The following is a 25,720-nucleotide window of genomic DNA, read 5'->3' on the forward strand; positions in this document are numbered from 1 at the left end:
ATATTCTATTTTTACTCTTTCCAAATTCCATTATGCTGCATTTCTTAATATTGAATTTCACTTCCCATTTTTGAGTCCAATGATATTTTGATGGAGCCCAAAGATATTTCTCCCCGTCTTGTCTTTTTGTATGAGGGGACTGGAGAGGAGGGGGTCACCAATTAAGTGAAATGGCCTTACTGTGGATGTGCTGTGTCTTGTTACATTGCTTCTGACCCAGGGTAGTGGGTGGGATACAGGGATGACCCGTCATCCATGAGGAGCTAAGATGACAGGGAGGAAAGGGTGGTGGATAGAAGTGGAATGGGTGGGAGTGAAATGGCTGGGAGCAGGTATGTGGCTTTGACTTGGCTACCTCTCTTATAAGGGGGAAAAAGCTTTAGGTATATATATAGATAGATGCCTTTACTATGAACTCACATGCTACACAGGATCAGGATTCAAACTACATCAACTCCTGACCTCCATCATAAGTAGTGACACTTTAACCTGCTTAGCCAGAGAGTTTATATATATATATATATATATATAGATATATACATACATACACACACACATGCATTACAATTAGGTATATATATATACATAGAGACATTTGAGGTTAGGTATGATAAATTGTAGAGGAGACAGGAGCCAATAAGCATTGCTCCTTTTCTGCTTATGTACTACAATTAGGTAAATACACCTATCTCCTGAGAAATACACAAACAAAACTGTTGGGAATTGTATAATTTGTTAAAAACCATTTGGGATACTTTTCACTACATGGTTGAAACAATGATGAAAAAGCTCATAGAAAACCTAATCAGGCTTAGGCTTGAATTTGCAGCAGTGGTGTGGTCTCAATTCAAGAAAATGGATATAATCAAGCAAGAAAAAATCAAACAGGAGCTAGCAAAATGGCCCCAAGCCTAGCAGAAAAACAATACAATGAAAACTACAAAAAAAAATGGGAAAACAAACATTGTAAGACTGAAGTAAAGATGATATGGTTGTGGTTTCCTAGAGCCCTTAGAGGGGTACACAAGTCAGAGTTCATCTCTCAGAGAGAGAGAGAGAGAGAGAGAGAGAGAGAGAGAGAGATATATATATATATATATATATATATATATATATACACACACATAAAGGTTATCAAAAAATACATTTCCTATACAGATGTATAGACCAATGAAACAGCCTAAAAGTTTATATAATATAAGCAAATACCATTTAAGGCAAATTATGATAAATGGAGTCTAAGACACACACACACACACAGACAGTAAGTCTGGCTTCAGATTTGGAAGGTCATGCATGTCAAACCTTTTAAGCTTTTACTCGAGAGTAACTGCATGATAGAGAGGGGTGGGTGGACTGTGTGTACCTCAACCAATAGAAGGTTTTTGAGAAAGTACCTCACAGATGACTTGAAGGGAATATACATGAGGACAGTAGTAAAGGGTAAGATGTCAAGATAGGGTGTAGTAAGAAGTGGAGTTCTACAAGGTTCAGTGCTTGCACCAATAATGTTTATCTATTTCAAGGACATGATAGAAGGTTACCAACAAGCTATGCCAACATATTTGCAGATGATGCAAAAACTGTGAGAAGAGTGAAAATCCAAGAGGACTGCAGGCTGCAAAACGATCTAGACATTATTTTTTCATGGAGCCAAGAATGAGAATTGAAGTTCAATACTAAAAAATGTAAAGTACTAGAAATAGGCATTAGCTGCAAAAGACCAGGATTTCTACAGAGGATTTAAGCGGCTTTTTACTACATGGATAAAAGTGGCTTTTCACTATATGGATAAAGAGATGATGAAAAAACTCATAGAAACCCTGATCCATCCAAGCCTGGAATATGTGTCAGTGATATGGTCCCCACACAGATTGAAGGGTATAAACAAGATTGAGAGAATACAATGGGCAACAACCAAACTGGTTTCCAGCCTGGCAGATAAACCATATGAGGAAAGACTAAGAGCATTGGCTCTGCCAACTTTGAAAGATTGAAGAGAAATAGGTGATATTACAACATTAAAGTCACTAAAGGGGATAGACTCTATTGACAGAAGAAATATCTTGATTAAGAATAAGAGGGCTTTAAGAGGTCATGAGAACAAATTAAGAAAGATTAAATGTCTAAAGGATGTGAAGAAATAGTTTTCCATATAGATGCATAAATACTTGGAATAGCTTAGAAGGTAATATAGCCCAAGCTGAAACAATACACGAATTTAAATTTAAATATGATATTTGGAAATTAAGGGTATAGATTCAGTTCAAACTGTACATGAATTTGAGGACTGGTATGATCAATTGGAGAGTAGGAAACAGGACCAAGCAAGAGTTCCTTCTTCCCTGTATACTACAATTAAGTAAACAAACACACACACACACACACACACAAACACACCATACAAGTATATTAAATATTTCTTTAGCTCTCCCTATAATGATAACAAGATTTTTGATGTAATGAAATTAAATATTTTGTTCTACAGAACAAACATATGCATCATCTCTAGGCTCTCAATATCAAGATCCCAATTCTTCTCTCTGATTTCTAAAGCAAGAGCATCTCTATCTTTCTTTGCAATTGCCCAGGAAGATAGAGGTCCAACTACTTGCAGATGAAGGCACTCAGAAAACAGTCTCTTAAGGCCTGCATATGTGAGCTGTGGCCTGTAAAAGAAGAGGGTCCTGATATTTCGCAGACCACCACTTGCAAGTATGTCATACAAAATGCTGTCATCCATGACATCAAGGGTGTGGAAAAGAATGTGAAGCTCCTCAAGCTCTGTACATTGGGTAATGAATATAGAGAGGTCTTCTGGAACGACTGAAATCCCTTCTAATGTAAGGTGTTTCAGTTTTGTAAAGTACTGTAAGCTATTACCAAATGCCGAATAAGGAACATCTGGTTGAACAAGTCCATTATTGAGCTTTAAAGTGAAATGTGTGAGATTGGGACAGTACTGGACAAGATGCTGTAAATGTGACCTTGTAAATCTGAGACTATGGGGGACCATGGTAAGGTGATGAATAGTCAGATGTGTCAGCTCAGTCCCTTTGTGCTTCAGGTACCAAAGTAGGGCAGGCATACTGCAATTCATTACTGACAGTGTGTTTAGATTTAACCTTTTTAAGTTTGCTAGAATATTTCTGTCATTCCTTGCAACACCATTACATCTTAGAGTAACATCCCTTAAATGAGGACATGTTCTACAAATGAGGGCCAATATATGTTCATCTAGTTCCATGTAAGTATGCAAGACCTTCAGGGCATAAGTTCTTGTTACATCATCATGGTGGTCTGGATTGGATCCATGAAGCTTGGCAAAGACATCTCCAATATTCACATCTGGGCTTACCACCATTTCCTCCAAGTTAGTACACATATGAAGGAGAATGGCAGTACTTTCAGTGGTGGCTAATGTATATTCCAGGTGGATATTTCTTAGTTTTCGGCACACAGAAGTACTGGTAAGGCATCCACCACTTCTTATAGTAGAGTATGAGTTCTCATCAGGGATATGACCACTAAGATGATAAACACCAACATCATTAACATCTGTACACATTTCAACATTAATTTCCTCAATATGGGGACAATGCTGTGAAATTATCTCAAGCATATAATTATTACAAAGCTGTGAACACTTCAGAACTTTTAAATTTACTAAAGTATTTAAAAAACTATAAAGTGGAGTTAATCGGGATACATGCTCATAATTGTATTGATCAAAACCATCTCCATCATCCTCTAGTTGGCCATGACAGCTTGTTAGTTTGAGAGTTCCTATATACTTCCCATCCATACAACCCACATTCTTCATGAGTCCTGGGCAGTCATTGATCCACACATACTCAGAGCGAAGCTTGGTGCAGGTGTAAATATACTTCTCATTCAGTAATTCAGGGAACACAAGCTGCAAAAAAGATACAATAATAATCCAACTGAATCAGCAAATCATTTGAATTGCTAAATACAACATATTCAAAGGCAGCTCAACCATATTTTATCCAGTACACAAGTGGCGGTTCTACAAGATGGATGTCAGAGAATTATATATCTACAGTGAGACCTCTCATTAACGGACGTTAACTAGCTGTGTTTGTGGTGTTTTTGCTGTGTTTTCGGTGTTTTTGGTGCTGTTGTTTAGTGCGTGCAATCACTATGCCACCTAAAAACCACTCCAAAACACCGCAAACACAGCTAATTAACGTCCGTTAATGAGAGGTCTTACTGTACTGCCCATTTTCAAAACCTGTCAATACCCTCTGGTGGTGCAGTCCCATGGGGCTGACTTTCAATCTTTGGACCCAATCTCTCTCCATCAACTTCAACTGTATTTCCTCCACTTTTTCATACCAGAAAGAGTAACTCGTGACTACTCCCCTATTCCTACTATTACGAGCTGGCAAAATATAAACTATCCCACATTAAGAAGCATATGGGACCAATGATGGGTACTTACATGTGGTGGTCCTGCAAGATGGACAGCAAAACTGCCTATTTTCAAAACCCATCAACCCCCTCAGGAGATGCAGCCCTGTGGGGCACTCAGCTTCCAGACTGGGCCCTAGATCTCTCTCTATCAACTTAAACTGTGCTTCTTACACTTTTTCACACACGGAGAGCTGACAACCAGTGACTGCTCTCCTATCCCTATAATTTTCAGCCAGTCTACAGGTGTTGTGTTTGTGCAGCCTGAAATTACCTTCAGGGCTTTGTTTTGTATGGTCTGTAGGGTGTTGTGATGTGTCTTAGTGAGATCAGGGGCTCATGTAATTCATCACTGAGCATATGCTTTGTTTGTATACTGTAGTAATATTTTCATTACTTTTTTTTCAATTGTTGTTCCTGCAATTTATTTAAGTGTATTAAGTCTATTTTATACAGTAAAATTCTTTTTATCCAACCTTCAAGGAACCGACTAGTCCAAACATCCGACTTTTTTCTTCAATGTCCCAAGTCGGATAAAAGTTGAATTTGTCCAAACATCCGGCCGTCGAGTGATTGTTTAGTTATTGCTCTCACCGCTACCGACTCATGGCGCTCAGGTTGGCTGTTATTTTTGTGGGCATTTCAGCATTTGTTTATGTTTGGCCTTTGGTGGTTATTTCTCTTCAACTCTGCTGTGTTATTTATTATGCTTTATTGTAGTGTAAATAAGTGAGAACGTCTCAAACCATTGAGTTTATATATATTTTAGTGTACATCCAAATATTTGACTTTTCCAAACATCCGATCTAGGGTAGGTCCCACCAAGGTCAGATAAAGGAATATTACTGTACTTTGTATACTATAGTAACAGTTTCTTTGTTTTGTCCAAGAGTTATTCCTGCCATTGATTTAAGTGGATTAAGTCTATTTAAGACCACTTACATAATGAAACGAAAGTCCTCAAAGTCAAGGATCACCTTGACACAAGAGGCACAAACACTTAATGCAGCCTCCACAAACACAGTACACCCACTACACTACATTGAAGAACACCCACATATGTCAAGAAACATCAAAACAACACCCAAATACCCATATCACATACAAATTCTCTTCCTCCACAACAACCAGACACCAGCCTCTGAAAGCATATCCATAATCATATTACTCACTACTCCATCAACAAATAGAAAGACAACACAATGCTGGATGCTAGACCCTCTGATATCTATCCCTCTTAATCCTCTTTACCCTGCAAGGACTGAATCCACCTGGCCAGACTTTGGTGGGGCCACCATCCAGCCCTTCTAAGCTACCAGAAGAGGCTGGATGACTGCATTGCAGATAACTGTCCAGGATGCAGCACTTCACCCCATACTGTACAAAACATTATGGAGGAGGAGGACTGCACTGTACACAATCACATGCCAACAATACAATGTACACTTTATAAAGGTGTCACGTGGGTGCCACGCTGCCCACACAAAGCTGTACCAGGTGGGCCAGAGGTTCCCAGGGCCGCCACTTGACCAGGATGATTTGTTGTCACGGCAACCCACGCAGGACGCACACAAAGCTGTACCACATAGGTCAGTGGTGCCACACCGTTCACACAAAGCTGTACCACGCGGGCTGACCCGGGCTTTGGAAGAAGGGGATGTGCGACGTGGGTCAGTTCTGACCACAGGCCAGAGGTTCCCAGGGCTTATGGGCAATTTTCATTGTCACATGAGTGCCCACGCATGTGCAGTATAACCCTCCTCTTCGGTTCTCCTCCCCCTCCCAGATCTACAGAGGGAGGGGACGGAGGAACTTGAGGACACTATCTCGATGACCGCCATCCACAGCAGTCCAATTCTCCTTCTCCTCCCAGTTCTTCAGAGGGAGGGTACTCCAGGAGGAGAACTCAGTGCTTGACACAGCAGGAGATCACAGCAATGAGCTGTGGGAGGACTCAGTGCTCGACTGAGCAGGAGATCACAGCGACGAGCTGTGGGAGGATTTAGCGTTCAACCGAGCAGGAGATCACAGCAACAAGCTGTGGCAGGACTCTTCAGCTGCCCCCAACAGGAAAGTGTATAGGTATTTATACTGTTAGTATAATTATTGTCTTGTTTAGGCCATTGCATTGGTTCATGTCTTGGTGTTATTTTTATATTTGCTGAGATAGAATAGCTGTGATTTTGTTGATCCAATAAAGCCATCTTAGTGGTGTTGATGTGTTTCTCTCTTGCCTCTCTATATATATACAGGCACACCACGGCTTACATCGTTTCAACTTACGTCGTTTTCGAAGATACTTCCAGTTCACAGTTCATAATGTGAAACATTTCTACTTTCATTATAATTAAAGCAAAAATGTCTTGCAACAACCAAAATACTTCTGAGACCAGAGTAGCAATTTCCAACTAATTTTAGGTCGCTGATAATGAATATCATGGTTAAAATTGTTTGTTAGCTCTACTTTTCAAGATACACCTACGTGTCACAACAGGTTCCAACAGACTTGCGGCATTGTGTTTCTTACCACACTCACAGTCTCACTGCCCTTCAGTATTGTTCCAGCAGTCATAGAAGGTGGTTGTGCTGTGCAAGTTTACATTTTGAGGTGAAAGGTAGGTGATTTTCCTAGTCAAACACTTTTTAAACTTATAATAAATATTCATTGAGCAAGCTATTGATATGCATGTGAGGCATTTTATATTATTTTCCTACTGAATGATATAAATACTTCTGCTAAGCTGTCATGCTCTGTATTATAATGATAAATTTATGAATAAAATTTGTTTATCTTCTAATTGTTCGCAGTTTTCTTCTTTCAGATGCCTCACACTGTACTTGTGTGACTAAGGCATATAACTTCTGCTACATTTGTGGTGGGGTGACCTTTGAATCACAGAAGCACTGTACAATTGCTATGGTTAGAAAAACATATCTATATTTTGGATGCAAGACTGGTGACCAGGATAAAAACTGAGCTCCTCATATATGGTTGAAATGGAAGAGAAAAGTGCCTTTTGCTGTGCCAATGATGTAGCAGGAGCCAACCATACCAACAATTATAATTTTTGCATGGTACCTCCAGTACCAGTGCTGTGATGCATGGAAGGGAGTGAGTGGGAGATGGAAGGGGGGGGGGGTGAGAGAGTATGTGTGGATGATGCAGCCTGAAGGGATTTTTCCCAGTCTTCTCTTTTTTTGCATGAGGGTACTGAGGAGGGGGTTGCCGATTAAATGAAGTGGCCTTGCTGTGGATGTGCTGTGTCTTGCTACACTGTTTCTGACCCAGGGCAGTGGGCAAGATGCAGGGATGACCTGTCATCCAGGAGGAGCCAAGACAAGAGGGAGGGAGGGGGAAATAGCCACTGGTATGTGTATGTATATACCTCTAGTACAAAAGGGCTTGTCAAAGAAGAAAAAGGAGTCCATTGAATATCTAAACATTCCATCAGCTATTTGTCCAGTTCCATATGGAGGTCTACCTGTTCTGGAAGCACCAACTTTGGTATTCTTTTAGTCTGATAAGGAAAGTGGTGATCCAAATTTTGATGAAGCACATTCCTCTGTGCCACATCTCATAACAAAGGGGAACGCCATGACCTTGTCAGGGGTCTTCAATTACCCATGAATAAAGCAGAGCTACTAGACTCTAATCTTCAACAGTAGAATCTCTTAGCAGCTGATATGAAAATTTTAAAATTTCATAATCATCAGTAGCAATTCAACGATTACTTCATGATGGAAGGTGATTTAGTGGTGTGCAATAATATTAATAGTCTGATGAAAGCACTTGATATCAAATATGAACCTATACACGAGGTTATTCATTGATTCATCAAAAATTAGTCTAAAAGGAGTCTTACTGCATAACAGCAATGGTGCATACATATACCAAAGGTTTTTTCCCCTTATAAGGGAAGTGGCCAAAAAACAAAGGCATAAAAACAACTCCCACCCATTCCATCCCTATCATACTCCACTCCCCTCCACCCTCTTATCTTGGCACCTCCTGGATGATGGGTCATCCCTGCATCTCACCCACTGCCCTGGGTCAGAAGCAGTGTCACAAGACACAGCACATCCACAGCAAGGCTGCTTCATTAAATTGGCAACCCCCCTCTCTGTCCCCTCATGCAGAAAAGGAGAAGACGGGGAGAAAGCCCTTTGGGCTGCGTCAAATTATTTCTCACACCTACTCCCTCACCCCCCATCCATTCCACCTCATGCATCACAGCATCATCCATATACAACCATTCTCCATTCACCATCAATTCCTGTGGGCTATGCACCACATATGAAAGAAACTTATGAAAATATAAGGCATATGTTGCAATGCATAAAATGTGATGAACATCAATGGGAACTCTGTGGTGACTAAAAGTTGTTGCTCTTGTGATGGGCTTGCAAAGCAGATACACCAAGTACTGCTGTTTTCTGTGTGAATGGGCCACCTGTGCAAGAGGTTCCCACTATATCAGGAGAGACTCGCCACCTTGTCGATCAATGGAGCCTGGGAGAAAAAATGTTCAACATCCACCTCTCACTGAACCAAACAAAATTTTGCTACCACGACTACACATAAAACTGGGTCCCATGAAAAACTTTGTAAAAGCTATGGACAAATCTGGTTAGGGATTCAAGTATTTAACATCAAAATTCCCCTCACTGAGTGATGCTAAGCTAAAAGAGGGCGTTTTCATTGGTCCTCAGCTTCAAGAGCTTTTCAAAGATGGTGACTGAATCAGTTCTTCAAGGAGAGGAGAAAGCTGCTTGGGAAGCATTTAAGTTAGTGGAGAAGGGATTTCTCGGAAACAGAAGGGAAGGAAACTATGAAGAATTGGTGGAAAACTTCATCAAGGCTTAAAAGAACATGGGATGTATCATGTCCTTTAAATACACATTTTGAACTCACATTTAGACCTTTTCCAATGAACTGTGGGACAGTTAGTGATGAACATGGTGAAAGGTTTTACCAAGATATTTCAACCATGGAAAAGCAGTACCAGGGTAAATGGAGCATAACAATGCTTGCAGACTATTGCCGGCCATTGACAAGAGATGATTCTTCATTCCACTATAAGCATCAAGCAAAAAGGCAGGGCATAGATATGGATTTAAGTTTAAAATACAGTGATACATACTCTGCGTTATAACAAAACAATAAAATATTAAATGTTGCATATCTGTAAACCTATAGCTATTAATATTTGTTTTTATGTGATATTTGGATTCAGTACATGAAAATGCAGAATTAACTATATACATATCCCAAAGGATTTTTTCCCCTTACACAGGAGATAGCTAAAAAACAAAGGCATAAAAACAACTCCCACCCATTCCATCCCTAACATACTCCACTCCTCTCCACCCTCTTATCTTGGCACCTCCTGGATGATGGGTCATCCCTGCATCTCACCCACTGCCCTGGGTCAGAAGCAGTGTCACATGGAAAAGTGGTACCAGGGTAAATGGAGCATAACAATGCTTGCAGACTATTGCCGGACATTGGCAAGAGATGATTCTTCATGGATGATCTTGTGAAGGTGACTGAACATCACACCCTGTGGATATTGGAAGCAGTTCATGGTAAAGGATGCACTGTGCTTCATCAAGCAATCATGAGAAGAGGTGCCAAGATTGTGTCTCAATGGAGGAAGAAGCTGAGCCCTCACTTCAATCATGATTTCAAGGGATATAATATTATTGATAATCTGGCCAGTGCCAACACAAAGAGACTTCACTTTGAACAGCAGATATTATTTGACAAGTTGGAAGACAATGACATCAATGAGTTGCTGCAGTCCTACTGGGAGAAACTCTCTAATGATGACTTCTTAAGAGAGAGAGCAAGTGCAGCTCATGTAGGAGGTAGAAGCAGCAGTATCACAATAACAACCTTAGCCAGCACTGACATCCACAATTTTGTCCCAGTGTATGGACTTGTTGAGGCAAGCAATAAAGATTTTTAAAGAAAATGATCTGAATGTGGAAAGAAGCACTGCAGTTACCAGGAGAGTGATGAGCAAAATGGACTGCTATGAAGTGTTGTTGTGCAAAAAAAAAAAAAAAAAAAAAAAAAAAAAGAAGAGAGAGAGAGAGAGAGAGAGAGAGAGAGAGAGAGAGAGAGAGAGAGAGAGAGAGAGAGAGAGAGAGAGAGAGAGAGACAACAAACTACAACAGCATTCTTTCAAGCAGACACACCCAAGCCAGTCATGGAATTGGACACAGACTCAGATGCACCCAACACACCTGACATGGAGGTGAAGTCTGATGCAGAGCGATCCAGTGGGCACAAGACAGGGGTGGAGTCAGAAGCATAACAGTGCAGTGAGGCTGAGCTATCCAGTGACTGAGATAATCAATACAAAACTACATAATGGCACAGCTTAATATAAATGTGTACTGTACAATTAAGCAATAATAAAATATATTTCCTTCTATACAAGTTTGTTTTTTATCCCACAACTCATATTCTTCAACTTAATGTCAGCTGAATGCAATCCTCCAGATTTTGTATGAACTGCACAGTTTAGTTTAGTAATCATGTTCATTTTACACAATTTTTACATTACACAATTTTTACATTACACAATCCCTTCAGGAATGCATCCTTCATGTAATTCAAGAAATCCCTGTATTTATTTTTATTTGTTTATATTTTCAAGTCCTTCCACTTGTACTCCTTGCACTTCACAAGGACGCTGCTGTAGTAAATTTATAAATACTTAATTTTGGCTGGGTGTATTTCTTGCATAAGCTTTGCTTAACATGTATATATTATGTACTAAATAAGAAGCAGCCTTGCTGTGGATGTGCTGTGTCTTGCGACACTGCTTCTGACCCAGGGCAGTGGACAAGGTGCAGGGATGACCTGTCATCCAGGAGGTGCTAAGATAAGAGGGAGGGTGGAGGGGTGTGGAGTGTATTCAGGGATGGAATGGGTGGGAATGATTTTATGCCTTTTCCTTTTTGGCTACCTCCTTTGTAAAGGGGAAAAAGCTTTGGTATATGTATGTATGTACTAAATAAGAAAAAATGTTGGTCCTGCAGAATGCTCTGGTGGAGTAGGATCACTTCAACAATAAATAAATAAAAATGTTAGTGTGTTGCTTTTGTCCACTCAGATATAGGAGAGCTTAGCAGATGATGTACCTCCCCCCTCCATGTCAAGATGGACACTGACCTGCTATATGAAATCAGAACCATTGTGAATTGTGCAGTGTGCTGCAAAAGCCCATAAAACAACACAGTGGGTAATGTGTTGGTGCTGCACAAGGCTCAGTGTGTATGGACCTTAACCCTGTCACTGGCAAAGTTGAATCAAGGGCATGGTTCATTAAAGTCCATGCTACAAAGTCCTCTGTAAGGGGCACCATCCTTGCTGGAGTTCGTGATGTTAAACCATATCATCATCCTTGTATGGTGTCTACTCTATTTTGTCAGCAATTGCCATTTCAAATCACATAGTCAGTGCTGTTTGAGGGGGTAGGTGACAGTCAGTGGTTATTGTGGAGAGTTGTGCAGATCGGGCAGTCTATCAGTATATGTTTTGGGTCATGTTCCTTTGGTGACTGATGTAGTTGTTAATTCAGTTATGTTTGGGTTAGGATTAAATATGTATTCATTCCAGTTGGGTCCAGTGCAGGCACTGGGGGATCTAGGAGGCTTACACATGATTTAGTATTAGTGTGTGGTTCATACTTGGATGGGATGGACTTCAGCTTGTACATTTAATGTTGAGGCTGCAGTGGCTATGGTTTTGATAAGGGGAATGGTTTGATGGGATTTTTGGGGTGGGGAGTTTACTGGTGTGGTATTGGTATAGTTGGTGTACTTCATGTCTTCTATAGTTTCTCTTGGTGAGTTTGATATTTTTTTTTTGGAGTGGAAGGGTTGTAAATCTTGGGGTGAATAAGAGGAGGGGATGAATGGGTTTGTGAGTGGGAGTTGTAGTGGACAGGCAAAGGTGGGGGTTTGTACAATTTATTTTATTTATTTATCTATTTATTTATTTATTATATATTTTTTTAAGGTGGGATGAATGGTTGTTGTTTGAGTGGGTGGGGTGAAGTGTAGAGATGTGGCAAGCTGCCCAGGCCAGCAACAAGACATAGCACACCCACAGCAGGGCCACTTCGCTTACACAGTGACCTTCCCTCTCTGTTCCCTTATGTGGAAAATTGAGAAGATGGGAGAGAAATCCCTTTGGGCTGCATGAAAATATCATCCATACATATTCTCCACTCACTCTTATCTCCAGCCTTCTCCCTTCCTGGTTCAACAGGCATTCCCCTCTTCCTCAAAGCACTTTTCACTCCATCCATCCATCTCATCCTCAGTCTTCCCCTCAAGTTCACTCCCCCCCACCTCTGCCTTCCATGCCTCTTTTGATAAACTTTCTTCACTCATTCTTACCCATGACCAAACCTTCCCAATAATTTTTCATTGGCCCTATCTGTCACTTTCCTTTCAACCTCCATTCTCCTCCTCACTTCCTCATTTCTCAACCACAAATACACCAACATACAAACATACACTAAACATAAATGGATTCACTAACACTCAGAACTACTCCACTTCCTACATGAACACAACATACACAAAGCAGGCAACACAATTACATTAATTCATATCTAAATATAAATTTGAAATCAAGGATATAGACTTAGTTGGAACTGTATATGAATTTGAGGCTAGGTATGATAAATTAGAGAATTGGAGATGGGACCCAACAAATGTTGCTATTTTCCTATAAACTATAATTAGGTAAATACATCAGAAGATACATGTCCATTCTGCCAAGCTTACATACAATGATGTACACTGTTACAGCCTCTTTAGCACTAGCAGTAAACAGACATGGACATAACAATCAGGGAAGACCTCTGGCATGAACCTGGATGATTTGTTTCTTCTGTAAATTTGGTGTCAACTCACCGACACCAAAGGCAATACAACAACAACTAGTATACTTCACAGTATAATTAACAAGTAATAATATCAAACAAACCTTCCCCCAAAATACTTATAGTGGATATTTATTTTTTGGGCATTTCAAATAAGTCAATCTTACAACTTAAACTCTAATTGTGTATGTTAAAGACACTGAACATTTTTGGAAATTCTGCCAAGGATTCGAACCCTGACCTGTGCGTAAATAATCACGAGGTCAAGATGCTAGCGACTGAGCCACGTGCGATGGTTCAAAAGGACTGTACAAGTCCCCAACCACGCTTCACGTAACATCAGAAGATCTAGTCTCATTTTCATAAAATCCCAGTATCAGGCGAGCCCTTCGACAAGTTGTGTATGTTAAAGACAGATTGAACATTTTTAGAAGCTCTGCCAAGGATTCAAACCCTGACCTGTGCGTAAACAATCACCAGGTCAAGATGCTAGCGACTGAGCCATGTGCGATGGTTCAAAAGGACTGTACAAGTCCCCGACCACGCTTCACGTAACATCAGAAGATCTAGTCTCATTTTCATCCAATCCCCGTATCAGGTGAGCCCTCTGACAAGTTGTGTATGTTAAAGACAGATTGAACATTTTTAGAAGCTCTGCCAAGGATTCGAACCCTGACCTGTGCATAAATAATCACAAGGTTGAGACGCTAGTGACTGAGCCACGTGCAATGTTACGTGATGGGTGGTCGGGGACTTGTGCAGTCCTTTTGAACCATCGCACATGGCTCAATCGCTAGTGTCTTGACCTCGTGATTATTTACACACAGGTCAGGGTTCGAATCCTTGGCAGAGCTTCTAAAAATGTTCAATCTGTCTTTAACATACACAACTTGTCAGAGGGCTCACCTGATACGGGGATTGGATGAAAATGAGACTAGATCTTCTGATGTTACGTGAAGCATGGTTGGGGACTTGTACAGTCCTTTTGAACCATCGCACGTGGCTCAGTTGTTAGCATCTTGACCTCGTGATTATTTACGCACAGGTCAGGGTTCGAATCCTTGGCAGAGCTTCTAAAAATTTTGAAACTCTAATTTTGTAAACCCAAATCTAATGTAGTTCCTTTCATTTCTGATGACTCACCTTTTTGCTTGCATGTAACAATGTATGGCACACTTGAGATTGAATCTGTGGAGGCAGAATAACTGTGATGTAACTTAGAGCCTGGTCAAGATTTCTAATGTGGACTCCATTGTCAATGCAGAGTATCCGCAGAATTTGTGCAACACCCTGCAGACATTTAGTCTGGAGGCTTGGCACACTACGGTGGTGAGGCATTGTCACGTTCTTGGCTGCATCTCCTGAAAGAGAAAATAATATAATCTCTTGTCACATGTATAAGATGAAAGGAAAATACATGCCCCTGGGGGTGTTGTAAAAGATGACAAAAAATTTGCTTACACACGCAAATTCAAAAGCAGTAATAAACTGGTCCCCAGCCTGGCAGATAAACCATGGGGAGAGACTAAAAGCAGTTGGTTTGCCAACTTTGAATGATAAAAGAGAAAGAGGTGATATGACTACAGTATTCAGGTTACTAATGGGAACCGATTGCACTGACAGAAGAGATCTGATTAAAGATGATAGAGCTTTCAGAGGTACATAAATACATATACCAAGGGTTTTTTCCCTCTTACAAGGGAAGTAACCAAAGTCAAAGGCATCCTCTCCCACTCATTTCATCCCCACGTACTCCACTCCCATTCACCACCCCTCCACCCTTTTCTTGGCTCCTGGATGAGGTGTGGAAGGCAGAGGTGGATGGAATGAACTTGAGGGGATAACTGAGGACAAGATGGGTGGATGGTGTGAAAGGGGCTTTGAGCAAGATGGGAATGTTCGTTGAGCAAGGAAGGGAGAAGGCAAGAAATAGGGGTAAGTGGAGAATGGATGTCTATGGATGATACTTTGATACAAGGAAGGGGGTGGGGGATGGTGCCAGAAAAAAGGCCTTTGTGGGCCAAGTTTGGCAATCATGTCAAGCATTACCCACCACTGGTGTAGGGGATTATGAAGTAGTGGAAATGGTAAATGATGAGAGCCAAGAGGTGAGCACTGTAGAGGAGAGGTGACATATATCATTCTAGAGATTTAATATAATAATTATAAGTCAGTAAAACATTTGTGCTAAGAATAAAGTTCATATGAAAAATGGAACTCTAGAGAGAAAAAAAAATCCTTGAATGCCTACTTGAAAGAGAATATATAAGGTTGTTAGAACTTACTGGTAGTGGAAGGACCAGTGACAGGCACCTATAAGTGATCTTACAAAAGGGGTGTTGGAAGGAATCCTTTTTATTTCTATCCTTCTACAAAACTTGTCAACACCCTAACCTACATCTGGAAGTACAACTTGCCCTAAGTGGCTGATATACAGTCATTGGACCAGGCCCAAGATCCCTCTGTCATCTTCATTTATATGTTTTCTAACTTTTTACATTAGGAGAACTGACAACTGGTGACTGTTCCCCTTCTCATGCTCCTATAAGCTGGTGACATACAAACAGTCCTACACTTATACAACATGGACTTTAGGGACAGAGTTCACAAGGAAATTTATGGAAAGGATCAAGGGCCATTTGTAGCTATTGTGAAGGTGTGTGTTTCCACATGTGAAACTTAAGCCTTACAGCAAGAAACATTGTTAATAGTAAATAGTAGTATGGTAGATTACTAAGTAATCTATTTCATTGTGAACAGAATGTTCCTGACATTTATTGTACATCACTTTTAGTCTTACAGCTAACCAGATCAACAAATAATAATCTAAACAACATGGACCAACAACTGCTACTTGGAGGTAGTGTTCCTGCAAGATGAATGTCATAGCTGCTAGCACAGTCACAGAAAATTATCATCCAGCTGTAACCTGACCATCCAGCCCATCACTGATTTCTGGACAGACCCAGGATCTCTTATCATATCTGAGTATTTTCCTCCATCTTTTTACATAATGAGAGCTGAAAACTGACAGGTGCTCCCTCCTTCCCCAGTGACACAGAAACTGTCTCACAGAAACACAACACAGCCAATGTTCATGTTTCTATCCAGAGATCTATGAAACGGTCCAAGGATCCCTAGTTGCTGTGGGGCTGTGAGTTTCCAGTCAATGACGTAACAGGCATAATAATTGTTATCATTATTCTAAACATTATGCCAATTCATTACACAATAAACTCAACTGTACTAGTGACAAGTTGTGAAATGATACGGATCATACGCAGATCAAACCACTTAATCTGGATGGACTCATACATGATGATTTAGGAGTATATAGAACCTTTGGAAATTTACACAATCATTGAGCTTCTACGATGAAAGAAATGCTGTCCATTACTATAAGCGTTAAATTCTATTCGGGTTAACTTACGGCACCGCTTCAAGCTTGTCCAGGTTAGTGTTCGGATGGAACCCAATGTAAACAATGTGTAAGGGATAGAAGGTGTAAATAAGTACTGAATGACAAATCTGACGAAATTGTAGATACAATCGAGAATGAGGTTTAAATCCTACAAACATATTCAACGACTAATTATGTTTATTGTTATTATACTGCTAAGAATAAAACACATATATTTAAGGACCCCTTGCTCATAGTATTGTATCATACACCTTGAGAGAGAGGGAATTTCAATCTGGGATAAAATCAATTATCGTATTAATTGACTGAGCGCGAAGTTTGTAGGATGTGGCTATTTGTATCCATGTAAATAGTAATAAATGGTTTATATCCAATTTTGAAAATGAATACAAGATATTTATATCACAATATGCAAAAAATCGTTTATATAGACAGGATCTCGCCGACTCCTATTAATAATTACGCGTGCCAAAGTTAGCATTTGTCACTATCAGCTGATAGGGTTGATTACAATACGCCAAGTGAATATCGAAAAATGAAATCATCAGTCCAGTTCAATTAAGTCAATTGCGAAGACATTAAACTGGAACTAAACGTCCAGGGAACTCACTGCCACTACCATTTTGGTAAATTAGTGACTACATACCTATACTCACAATAGTTTTCTGATGAGAAGACTCATTTGCTAGGCCTGTAACTCCAGCGCTTGATATTGTCGTTTATCTGGGTTATGTGGAGAATATTATGACTTCCGACAGATTTCCCATCTCTTTTAATGTGAAATGTTGACGGTGTAAGTTAATCTAGGTGACCGTCCCACCGAATTAATACTGGGGTACTCTGTGTGAACTTGTATACAACTTTCAGCAACAACAAAACGACATACCTGTGATCGGCAGGGACTCACCGAACCCTGAAAAGTACAATGGTATCACAAAGCATCATGTATCTTTGTGAATATGTAATCATTTCAATCATTCAGGTTGGTTTGGATATTTCATATAACTCAATTTGTGACTTACCGTGGCCTTGGGGCCACTTGGAGGTCTTCTTCGTCTTTGTTCTGGTTAATGAAGGCGATGTGTGCGACGACTTCGGGCGTGGCATGGAGGATGAGTATGGGAATGGGGAGAAGGATAAAGACATGTGTTGAGAGGAATGGTTCTCACATAGAATTCTCTCACTGGTTGAACACACGTTCCGTCGTATATGTACTTCACACATGATATATATGAGGTCTGTGATTGGGGTAAATTCATGTCACTCCCCAGTCACGAATCACTAACACTTCTGGTCAGTTACATCTCTTGTCTTGGACTTGACTTGTACTCTACTGCGTTATAGGGGCGGCAGGGGTCTCTTGGCCCCGAACGCCTAGTGACCTTTGACCTCTCGTTGCCAAGGGTCTATGGGAGGTACAACGATACATATATTATATAATCCCCATACATGGGAACTAGATATGGGTAATGCACCAGAACCAATACTCAAGACGGAGAAGTCACCAAGTGGTAAATAAAAAGATCAATAATGAAAATGATATGTTGGTAACTCGGCATTCCTGAGAGGGGTTAGACAACCGGCTTGGTGTATCTAGGGGTGTCGAGTCCTTTACATAATGTTTTCGTATATATATAAACAAAAATTATAGGCCACTCTATCGTCACCTTACTTTTGCCCACATTTATCTTCAGCATCCTTCTTTCACACACCTTCTCAAACTCTTTCACTAACTTCCTCAATCGCTCCTTTGATCCTGCTACAAGCGCAGTATCGTCAGCAAACAACAACTGGCTTATTTCCCACTTTTCTCCATTTTCTTTAACCATCTCCAACCCCTGACCCACTACCCTTGCATTCACCTCTCGCACCACCCCATCCATGTATAGATTGAACAGCCAGGGCGACATAACATATCCCTGACGAAGTCCCACCTTTACCTCAAACCATTCACTCTCTCCATTTCCAATCCTAACACAAGCTCTGCCACTCTCGTAAAAACTCTTGACTGCTCTTAACAGCTTTCCTCCTATCCCATATATCTAGTTTAAAAAATAAGCCTTGCGAAGGTTAAGGATAACAAGAAGAAATATCAGTTAGAAATTAAAAATAGATTTGGAGTTCTAAGACTTAACGAGGAAATTGTCGAAGGTATGATTTTGAATTTAGTGAATATTATTAGGGAATTGGCAGAGAAAGTAGGAAGTACAAAAAGTATTAGAGCAAACACATACTCCAAAGCTACAAATGACCTAATTAAAAGAAAAAAGGACTATGCAGATTAAAAAAAAATAGGAGAGACGAAATAGAGAGAGTAGAAATAAACAAGCTTATCAACAAAAGGCAGAGATCAGAGAAAAGAAAGATAAACATGGATGAAATAGAGGGAACTATTCGGAAAAGTAAAAGTACTTGAAGGACCAAGCGCAGACATGCATTAGGAAGACAGCAAATTATAGGTTTGAAAGATAGAAATAGAGAGATTATCAAATGCAGAGGCAGAATAGTAAAGAGGATAGAAGAAGTTTACCAAGAGTTTTCCTCGTCGAAGACCGTAGTTCAGTCGGTAAATTCATCTGTAGACGTTAGTAGTGTACCAGAAATGACAAAGGAAGAAGTAGAATTTCGTCTTAAAACATGAAACGAAGAAAAACATCTGGGGAAGATAGTATATCGAGAGATCTTTTGAAAAACGCAGGGAAAGAAGTTCATATTAAGTTAACTCAGTTGTACACTCGGTGCTTACGTCAAGAAAGCGTTCCTGAATCCTCGTGCAATGCTATAGTGATTTTGCTTTATAAAAAAGGAGATCAGAAGGACCTTAGTAACTACCGACCGTTTAGCTTGCTATCAAATGTACTGTATATAAAGTATAGACTATTCGATAATAGGGCATTTTTAGGCGATAAACCAATTAATCGAAAAAAAAAACCCGACAGAATACCTCTGTGTTTAGCTTTTGTGGATTATGAGAAGGCCTTTGACTCGGTAGAACAAGTAGCAATACTAAACTCACTACGCAAGCAGGATGCAAACGAACAGATCGTAAGGGTTCTAGAAAATATTTATGCAAAAGGTACTGCTGTAATTCGACTGCTCAGAGATACAGAAAAGATCAAGATCGAGGAAAAGAGTACGGCAGGGCGATATAATTTCACCCAGGTTATTTATACCTTGCTTGGAAGAGATTTTCAGAAGGTTGAGCTGGGAAGAGAAAGGTTTGAAGATTAATGGCGAATATTCTAATCACCTAAAGTTTGCGGATGACGTTTTTCTTATTTCAGGAAGAACAGAAAACTTGCAAGATATGCTGAGTGATCTGAACAAGGAAAGTCTCAAAGTAGGTTTAAAAATGAATAAGAGTTAAACCAAAGTAATGTTCAACATGAAAGTTCAAAATAGATTATAATCGATAGTGAGAGTCTTGAAGAAGTTGAAGAGTATAATAATTTAGGCCAGATGGTGAAACTGACCAAAGATCATGATAATGAAATGAAAGGGGTATTACGATTGGTTCGGAAGTGTTTGGTAAGTAAAATAGAATCCTGAGAGATTCTCCACCTTTATGTTTGAAACATAAATTTTACAATCAATGTATTCTGCCAGCAATAATCTACGGGTCTAAGACTTGGAAACACAAGGACGATGGAAACAAAGCTAAGGAATGCACGGAAAAGAAAGGAGAGATCAGTAATGGGAATAACGCTGAGAGACAGAAAGAGAGCAAATTAGGTGAGAAAGCAGACTAGAGTGAAAGATATTGTGGAGGCGGTTAAAGAGAAGAAGTAGAACTGGACAGCTAAGTCAGAGCGAACGACTGATGAGCGATGGAATAAGCGTGTTACTGAATGGACGCCGCGAAATGGAAAGCGTGGAAGAGGGAGACCAGACAGAAGGTGGAGAGACGAGATAGAAAAGCTCGCAGGAGTAACGTGGCAGAGGTTGGCGCGGTCGTGTGAATCATGGAATACTATGAAGGAGGTCTTTGCTCAGCAGTGGACTCAGGATGACTGATTTAATTTGATATATATATATACATATATATATGTATATATATATATATATATATATTATATATATATAGATATTGGGTTGTCGCATAAGTTCGTTCGTTTTTCATATTTGTGTATATTACATTTTTTGTGACCCTTTTTGTGAAAACGGTATTATCCTGTTACTGTAACCCTTTTGGTGTTGAGGGTTACATAAGGAGGACTTACTGCGGGCTAGATAAACTTCCAAAACGTCACTTTTCTTCTTTTATTACAAAATTGGAATTTATCTAGTTTCAACACACTATTATCATACAGTCTGGTTCAAAAAAGAAAAGATCACTAACACACATTGCACAGCTTTCTTTCAGAATTATTTTCTATATAGTTTTGAACACTAGGGCACCTCACTCACTAAGTTCTAGTCCTTAGAGCACATCTCACACCAACCTCTCCTGGTCGTGTGCACTGGGGTTTTGTTCAGGGAAATGCTGAGTTTGGTGAATTTTGAGGTGCTTTCATTCACTTTGTTAACGTTTTTAGTGGGGTTGTTTCGCCCTATACAATTTTGTTCTAGGTTCATAATTTTCTAACATGATATGTTGTATACATAATATATATCCAGGGGGAAAGGGTTAAACAGTATTGTGTTCCCGTGTGTTAATCTGGGTTGGTGATTGATGGTATCTATTGTGTGTTCGTGTGTGTGTTTGCTTCCGGGCGCCCGGCAAAAACTGCTGATTCAATTGGCGTCAGTTTGACGATCAGAACGGATGTCAATGTGTCGTGATGTCTGGTGCATGGTGCATGGTGATGCTGTATGTGGTGTATACATATCGCCCTCCCCCTGGGGTTAGGTGGCACCCGGCACCTAATGGTACATGGTTAACAAATATAATATTGATATATATATATATATATATATATATATATATATATATATATATAGTTATATAGTCAGAGACACAAAATCTTTGGGTGGTTATACGTGGAGAAGGGTGTGTGTGATGTTGAATTGATTATAAGGGTCCCAAGAGGACATGTTGAACAAGAAATAATGGGTATGTGATGTTGTGTCTCTGAATGGGGAATAAGGTTGTGTTTCACCAGTATTTATATATATTTTCAACTTTTATCTATGAGTTTGTGTGACACTTGTATATTATTTCTGAGAACTCTTATCTGTGAGTTTGTATGGCACTATAGTATGTTTTCTGAGAAACTCTTATCTGTGAGTTTGTATGGCACTATAGTATGTTTTCTGAGAAACTCTTATCTGTGAGTTTGTGTGGCACTATCTGTGGTAAGATATTGGTGAGACACAAGATAAAACTTATCCTAGGTTTACAACAATTTGGGAAAATATTTTTTAAGCATTTATTTCATGCAAAAGTATTTTGATAGTACTATTATTATAAAAATGATGATTAAGGTTGAGAGGGCAGTGGAGGCATAGGGTAAGATTTTATAGTGTAGATCTAAAGAGTCTATATCAAGGGTAGTTGATTTGTTTAGGAGACGTACCATGTCTATCTCACTTGGGAGGATGGTATCGGGGATCTTAGGGAGGGGTGGGAGTGTTAGTTGGGTTATGGGACCTAGATTGTGGGTGGTGTTTAGAGTGCCTTGGTAGTGGAGTTGGTTAGGTAGGAGCATTGAGTCCATCATATAGATGTGACAGGTGTCTGGTAGGGTGATAGAGCCGTTGATCTTATGGTGGGAGGGTGGTTTGTGTAGGCATATTACGGATACTATTGTGGGGTGGGGGAGAAATATGAAGTGTTTATTTCCGACGTGGATGTGGTGTATTTGAGTGTTGTCCGAAAAGCGAAAGTTGCATGTCTCGGAAAGGTTGACTTTGGGTGTTGTGAGTTCTGAGAGGCAAGGTTGGGATTTGGTTAGTTGGAAATGGAATGGGTAAGCTGGGCAGATATAGAAGTTTGGACGTGCTGTCTTGCAGGTTGCCATGGTTTCTGGGGAGGTAAGGGTTATCCATTGTCCATCAGTTGATTTTAGGATGGTGGAGGTTGGCATGTTGAGGGTCATGTTGCGGTTTTGGTAAGGGTAGGGAAAGGGGTAAATTTCCCAAAGGGAGAATCTCTTGATCGGGTCCATAGGTATGTGGATAAGGATAGATTCTTGAAAGATAGTTGATGCTAGGATGGGGTAGTAGTGTTGGTTGTATCCTGTGGATGGAGTTTTTGTTTTAGTGATTAAGGATATGTATATCTGACTCTCGCTAAGGTTATAGTGGTCGGAAGGAAGTAGAGAAGGTTTGATAGATATGCAGAAAGAAGTTTATTGTAATGTTGGCCATTTTAACCTCCACTGAGGAATGCATGACGTCCTGCATCTTCAGGGGCGAGAGCTAGAGTGTATGTTTTAGTTGCGTCGACGGAGTGTCATGTGATGGGAATTGCGCTTGGTTGGGTTATTTGTTAGTCTGGAGGGTGGGTTCTGGTTGGGAGGTGGGGTTGCGTTTAGGTTAAGTTTGACTTTTCTCAATTTCTCCCCGTGTATGGTTACGGTTGTGTGATCGGAAGGGTCCGTTAACAGGAAAACATTGTTGGGGAGTGAGGTTGTGACTGTGAAGGGGCCTAAGAACTTGGGTTTGAGTTTGTTAGTTCTATTAGAGTCTCTGACCATGACTGTGTCTCCAAGTGTTATGTTGAGTGGAGATGATCGCTTGTGTTGTTTAGTTTTGTTTTTTCTTGAGCTGCTTTGAGGTTTTCTCTGACCTGTTTGTATATACTTTGCATGCCTCTTTTTAGGCATTGGGTAAGGTTATCTAGGTTGTATAAGGGGGGTGGGGGTTGGTTAAAGATTTTGTAGGGTAGCCGCATTCTTTGGCCAAATATGATCTCATGGGGGGACATCTTTGTTGCGGAGTTGACTGTGCTATTGATACTGGCTTGTACCTGGGGTAGCCAATCTTCCCAACTATCCGAAAGATCGTTGGCCAAAGGTCTGAGGATTTCAAGCACTTTTCTGTTTGTGCGTTCAACTAGTCCATTCCCTTGTGGATGGTAGGCAGTGGCGAAGGTTTGATTTATGTTATATAAATGTGCTATTTCGCGCATTACTTCGTTCTTGAATTCAGAACCGTTATCAGACAGCATTTGTCTAGGTATATTATACCTGCAGAATATGTTGTTAACCAATGCTTTGGCCACAGTCTCTGCTGTTTTGTCTTGTAGTGGGACTAGGATTGTGTATTTTGACAGATAGTCGACTGCTGTGAGTACATAATTGGAACCTTGATGGCTCATTGGCATTTTAAGTAGGTCAATGCCAAGTGTTTCCCATGGTTCGGCAGGGAGTGGGATGTCTTTGATATTGAGTTGTTTGGGGTCAGGTCCTCTGAATTGGTTGCAAGTGACACATGAGTCTATATGTGTGGTTATGTCTTTTTTCATATGTGTCCAAAAATATGAATGCCTAGCAGTAGTCAGTGTCTTGTCCCTGCCTGAGTGGCCTCCCATTGCGCTGTCGTGCAATATGTGTAGGACTTTGGGAATTAGGGCTTTGGGGATGACAGTAACTTCTCTGTCGTTAGTGGTTCTCCTTATGATTCCGTCAACCAGTTTGAGTTCCTCTATAGGGACAGGTGGTCGGGACTGTAAGGGTGTTCTTGAAAGTAGATGTTGTTTTACTTTAGACCATGTCGGGTCTTTGTTTGTTTCTTCTCTAAGGTCTTGCATAGGAATACAGGTTGTTTTTGTTAAGGTCGATATGTGGATTTGTCTGCTTAGTGAGTCAGCTACTACGTTAGCTTTTCCAGCTAAGTATGTGATTTTAGGGTCAAAGTCTAGTAAGGTGGTTTTCCACCTAGCAATTCTGCCATGTAGGTCTTTAGAGTTAAAGAGGTAGACTAGGGGTTGGTGGTCTGTGAAAATGTTAACCCTATATCCTAGTATGAGGTATTTGAAATGTTTTAAACCCCATATCAATGCAAGCCCTTCTTTGTGGGTTGTTGAATAGTTACTTTCAGGCTTATTTAGTACTCTACTTGCGTATGCAATGGGGTGCTCTTTCCCGTTTTCATCCTTCTGTTGTAGAACTGCGCCTATTCTTTTAGAGGAGGCATCGGTGTAAAGAAGGAATTCTTTCTTCATGTCAGGAAAGGCTAGGACAGGAGCTGTGGTAAGAGCATGTTTTAGGGTGTCGAAGCTTGTCTGTTCCGCTTCAGACCATTTGAATGTCTCGCCTTTTCTTGTGAATCTGGTGAGAGGGGATGCTATATGTGCAAAATTTTGTATGAAACTTCTTGTTTCATCTGCGTTTCTAGGGGTTGGGAAGGATGCAATGGCATTTATTTTGTCTGTGGTGGTATGGATGCCTTGGGCGTCTACCTTATGGCCTAGGAAGGTGAGTTCCGTCTGTAGGAATTTGCACTTTCCTAGTTGGATTTTCAATCCCGCGCTTTTTAGTCTTTTTAGGATAATCTCTAGTATATGGAGGTGGTCAGTTTGTGTGGGGCTATAGATGATGAGGTCGTCTAAGTAGACGAATAATGAGATTCCTATCATATCGCTGAAAATGCGATTCATTAATCTCTGTTGGGTTGAGGGGGCATTCTTAAGGCCAAAGGGCATGCGCTCGAAGTGGAAATGTCCCTTATCTGTGGAGAATGCAGTTACGGGTTTTGATTCATCTGTCAGTTCCACTTGCCAGAAGGCTGACTTAAGGTCAATTGTGGAAAATACAGAGTTCCCTTTTCCAATGGATTGCAAGACATCCTGGATTTGGGGTGGGTCATTAAGTGCTTCGTAGAGAGCTCTGGGTATGAGGTTCAGGTTTGTGCCTGTATCAACCATCATCTCAACACTGGTTTGATCCAGTGTTACTTTTAGAGTGATATAGTTGTGAGGTGGGTCGGACATTCCTATGGTGGTCTGGTGCGTGAGGCTGGTACGCGTTCCCTCAATCGGTGTTGGGTTGTGTGTGTTGAGTTTGATGCTCTGTGG

At 40.4% G+C, this 25,720-nt stretch overlaps 1 protein-coding gene across 1 annotated transcript; it reads right to left on the reverse strand.

Annotated features, from left to right (window-relative positions):
- Positions 1 to 710: 710 nt before the first annotated feature.
- Positions 711 to 16,827, reverse strand: LOC143032876 (uncharacterized). The gene is made up of 3 exons (XM_076198071.1): positions 16,771 to 16,827; positions 14,484 to 14,701; positions 711 to 3,916 (listed from the first exon to the last, which is right to left on the reverse strand). The coding sequence occupies exons 2-3, from the start codon at positions 14,676 to 14,678 to the stop codon at positions 2,483 to 2,485; spliced, it is 1,629 nt and encodes a 542-aa protein (XP_076054186.1). The 5' UTR covers positions 14,679 to 14,701; positions 16,771 to 16,827; the 3' UTR covers positions 711 to 2,482.
- Positions 16,828 to 25,720: the final 8,893 nt, after the last annotated feature.

The sequence above is a fragment of the Oratosquilla oratoria genome, chromosome 14 (assembly GCF_046742065.1).
Source record: "Oratosquilla oratoria isolate Oo_2021 chromosome 14, ASM4674206v1, whole genome shotgun sequence".
Taxonomy (NCBI): Eukaryota; Metazoa; Arthropoda; class Malacostraca; order Stomatopoda; family Squillidae; genus Oratosquilla; species Oratosquilla oratoria.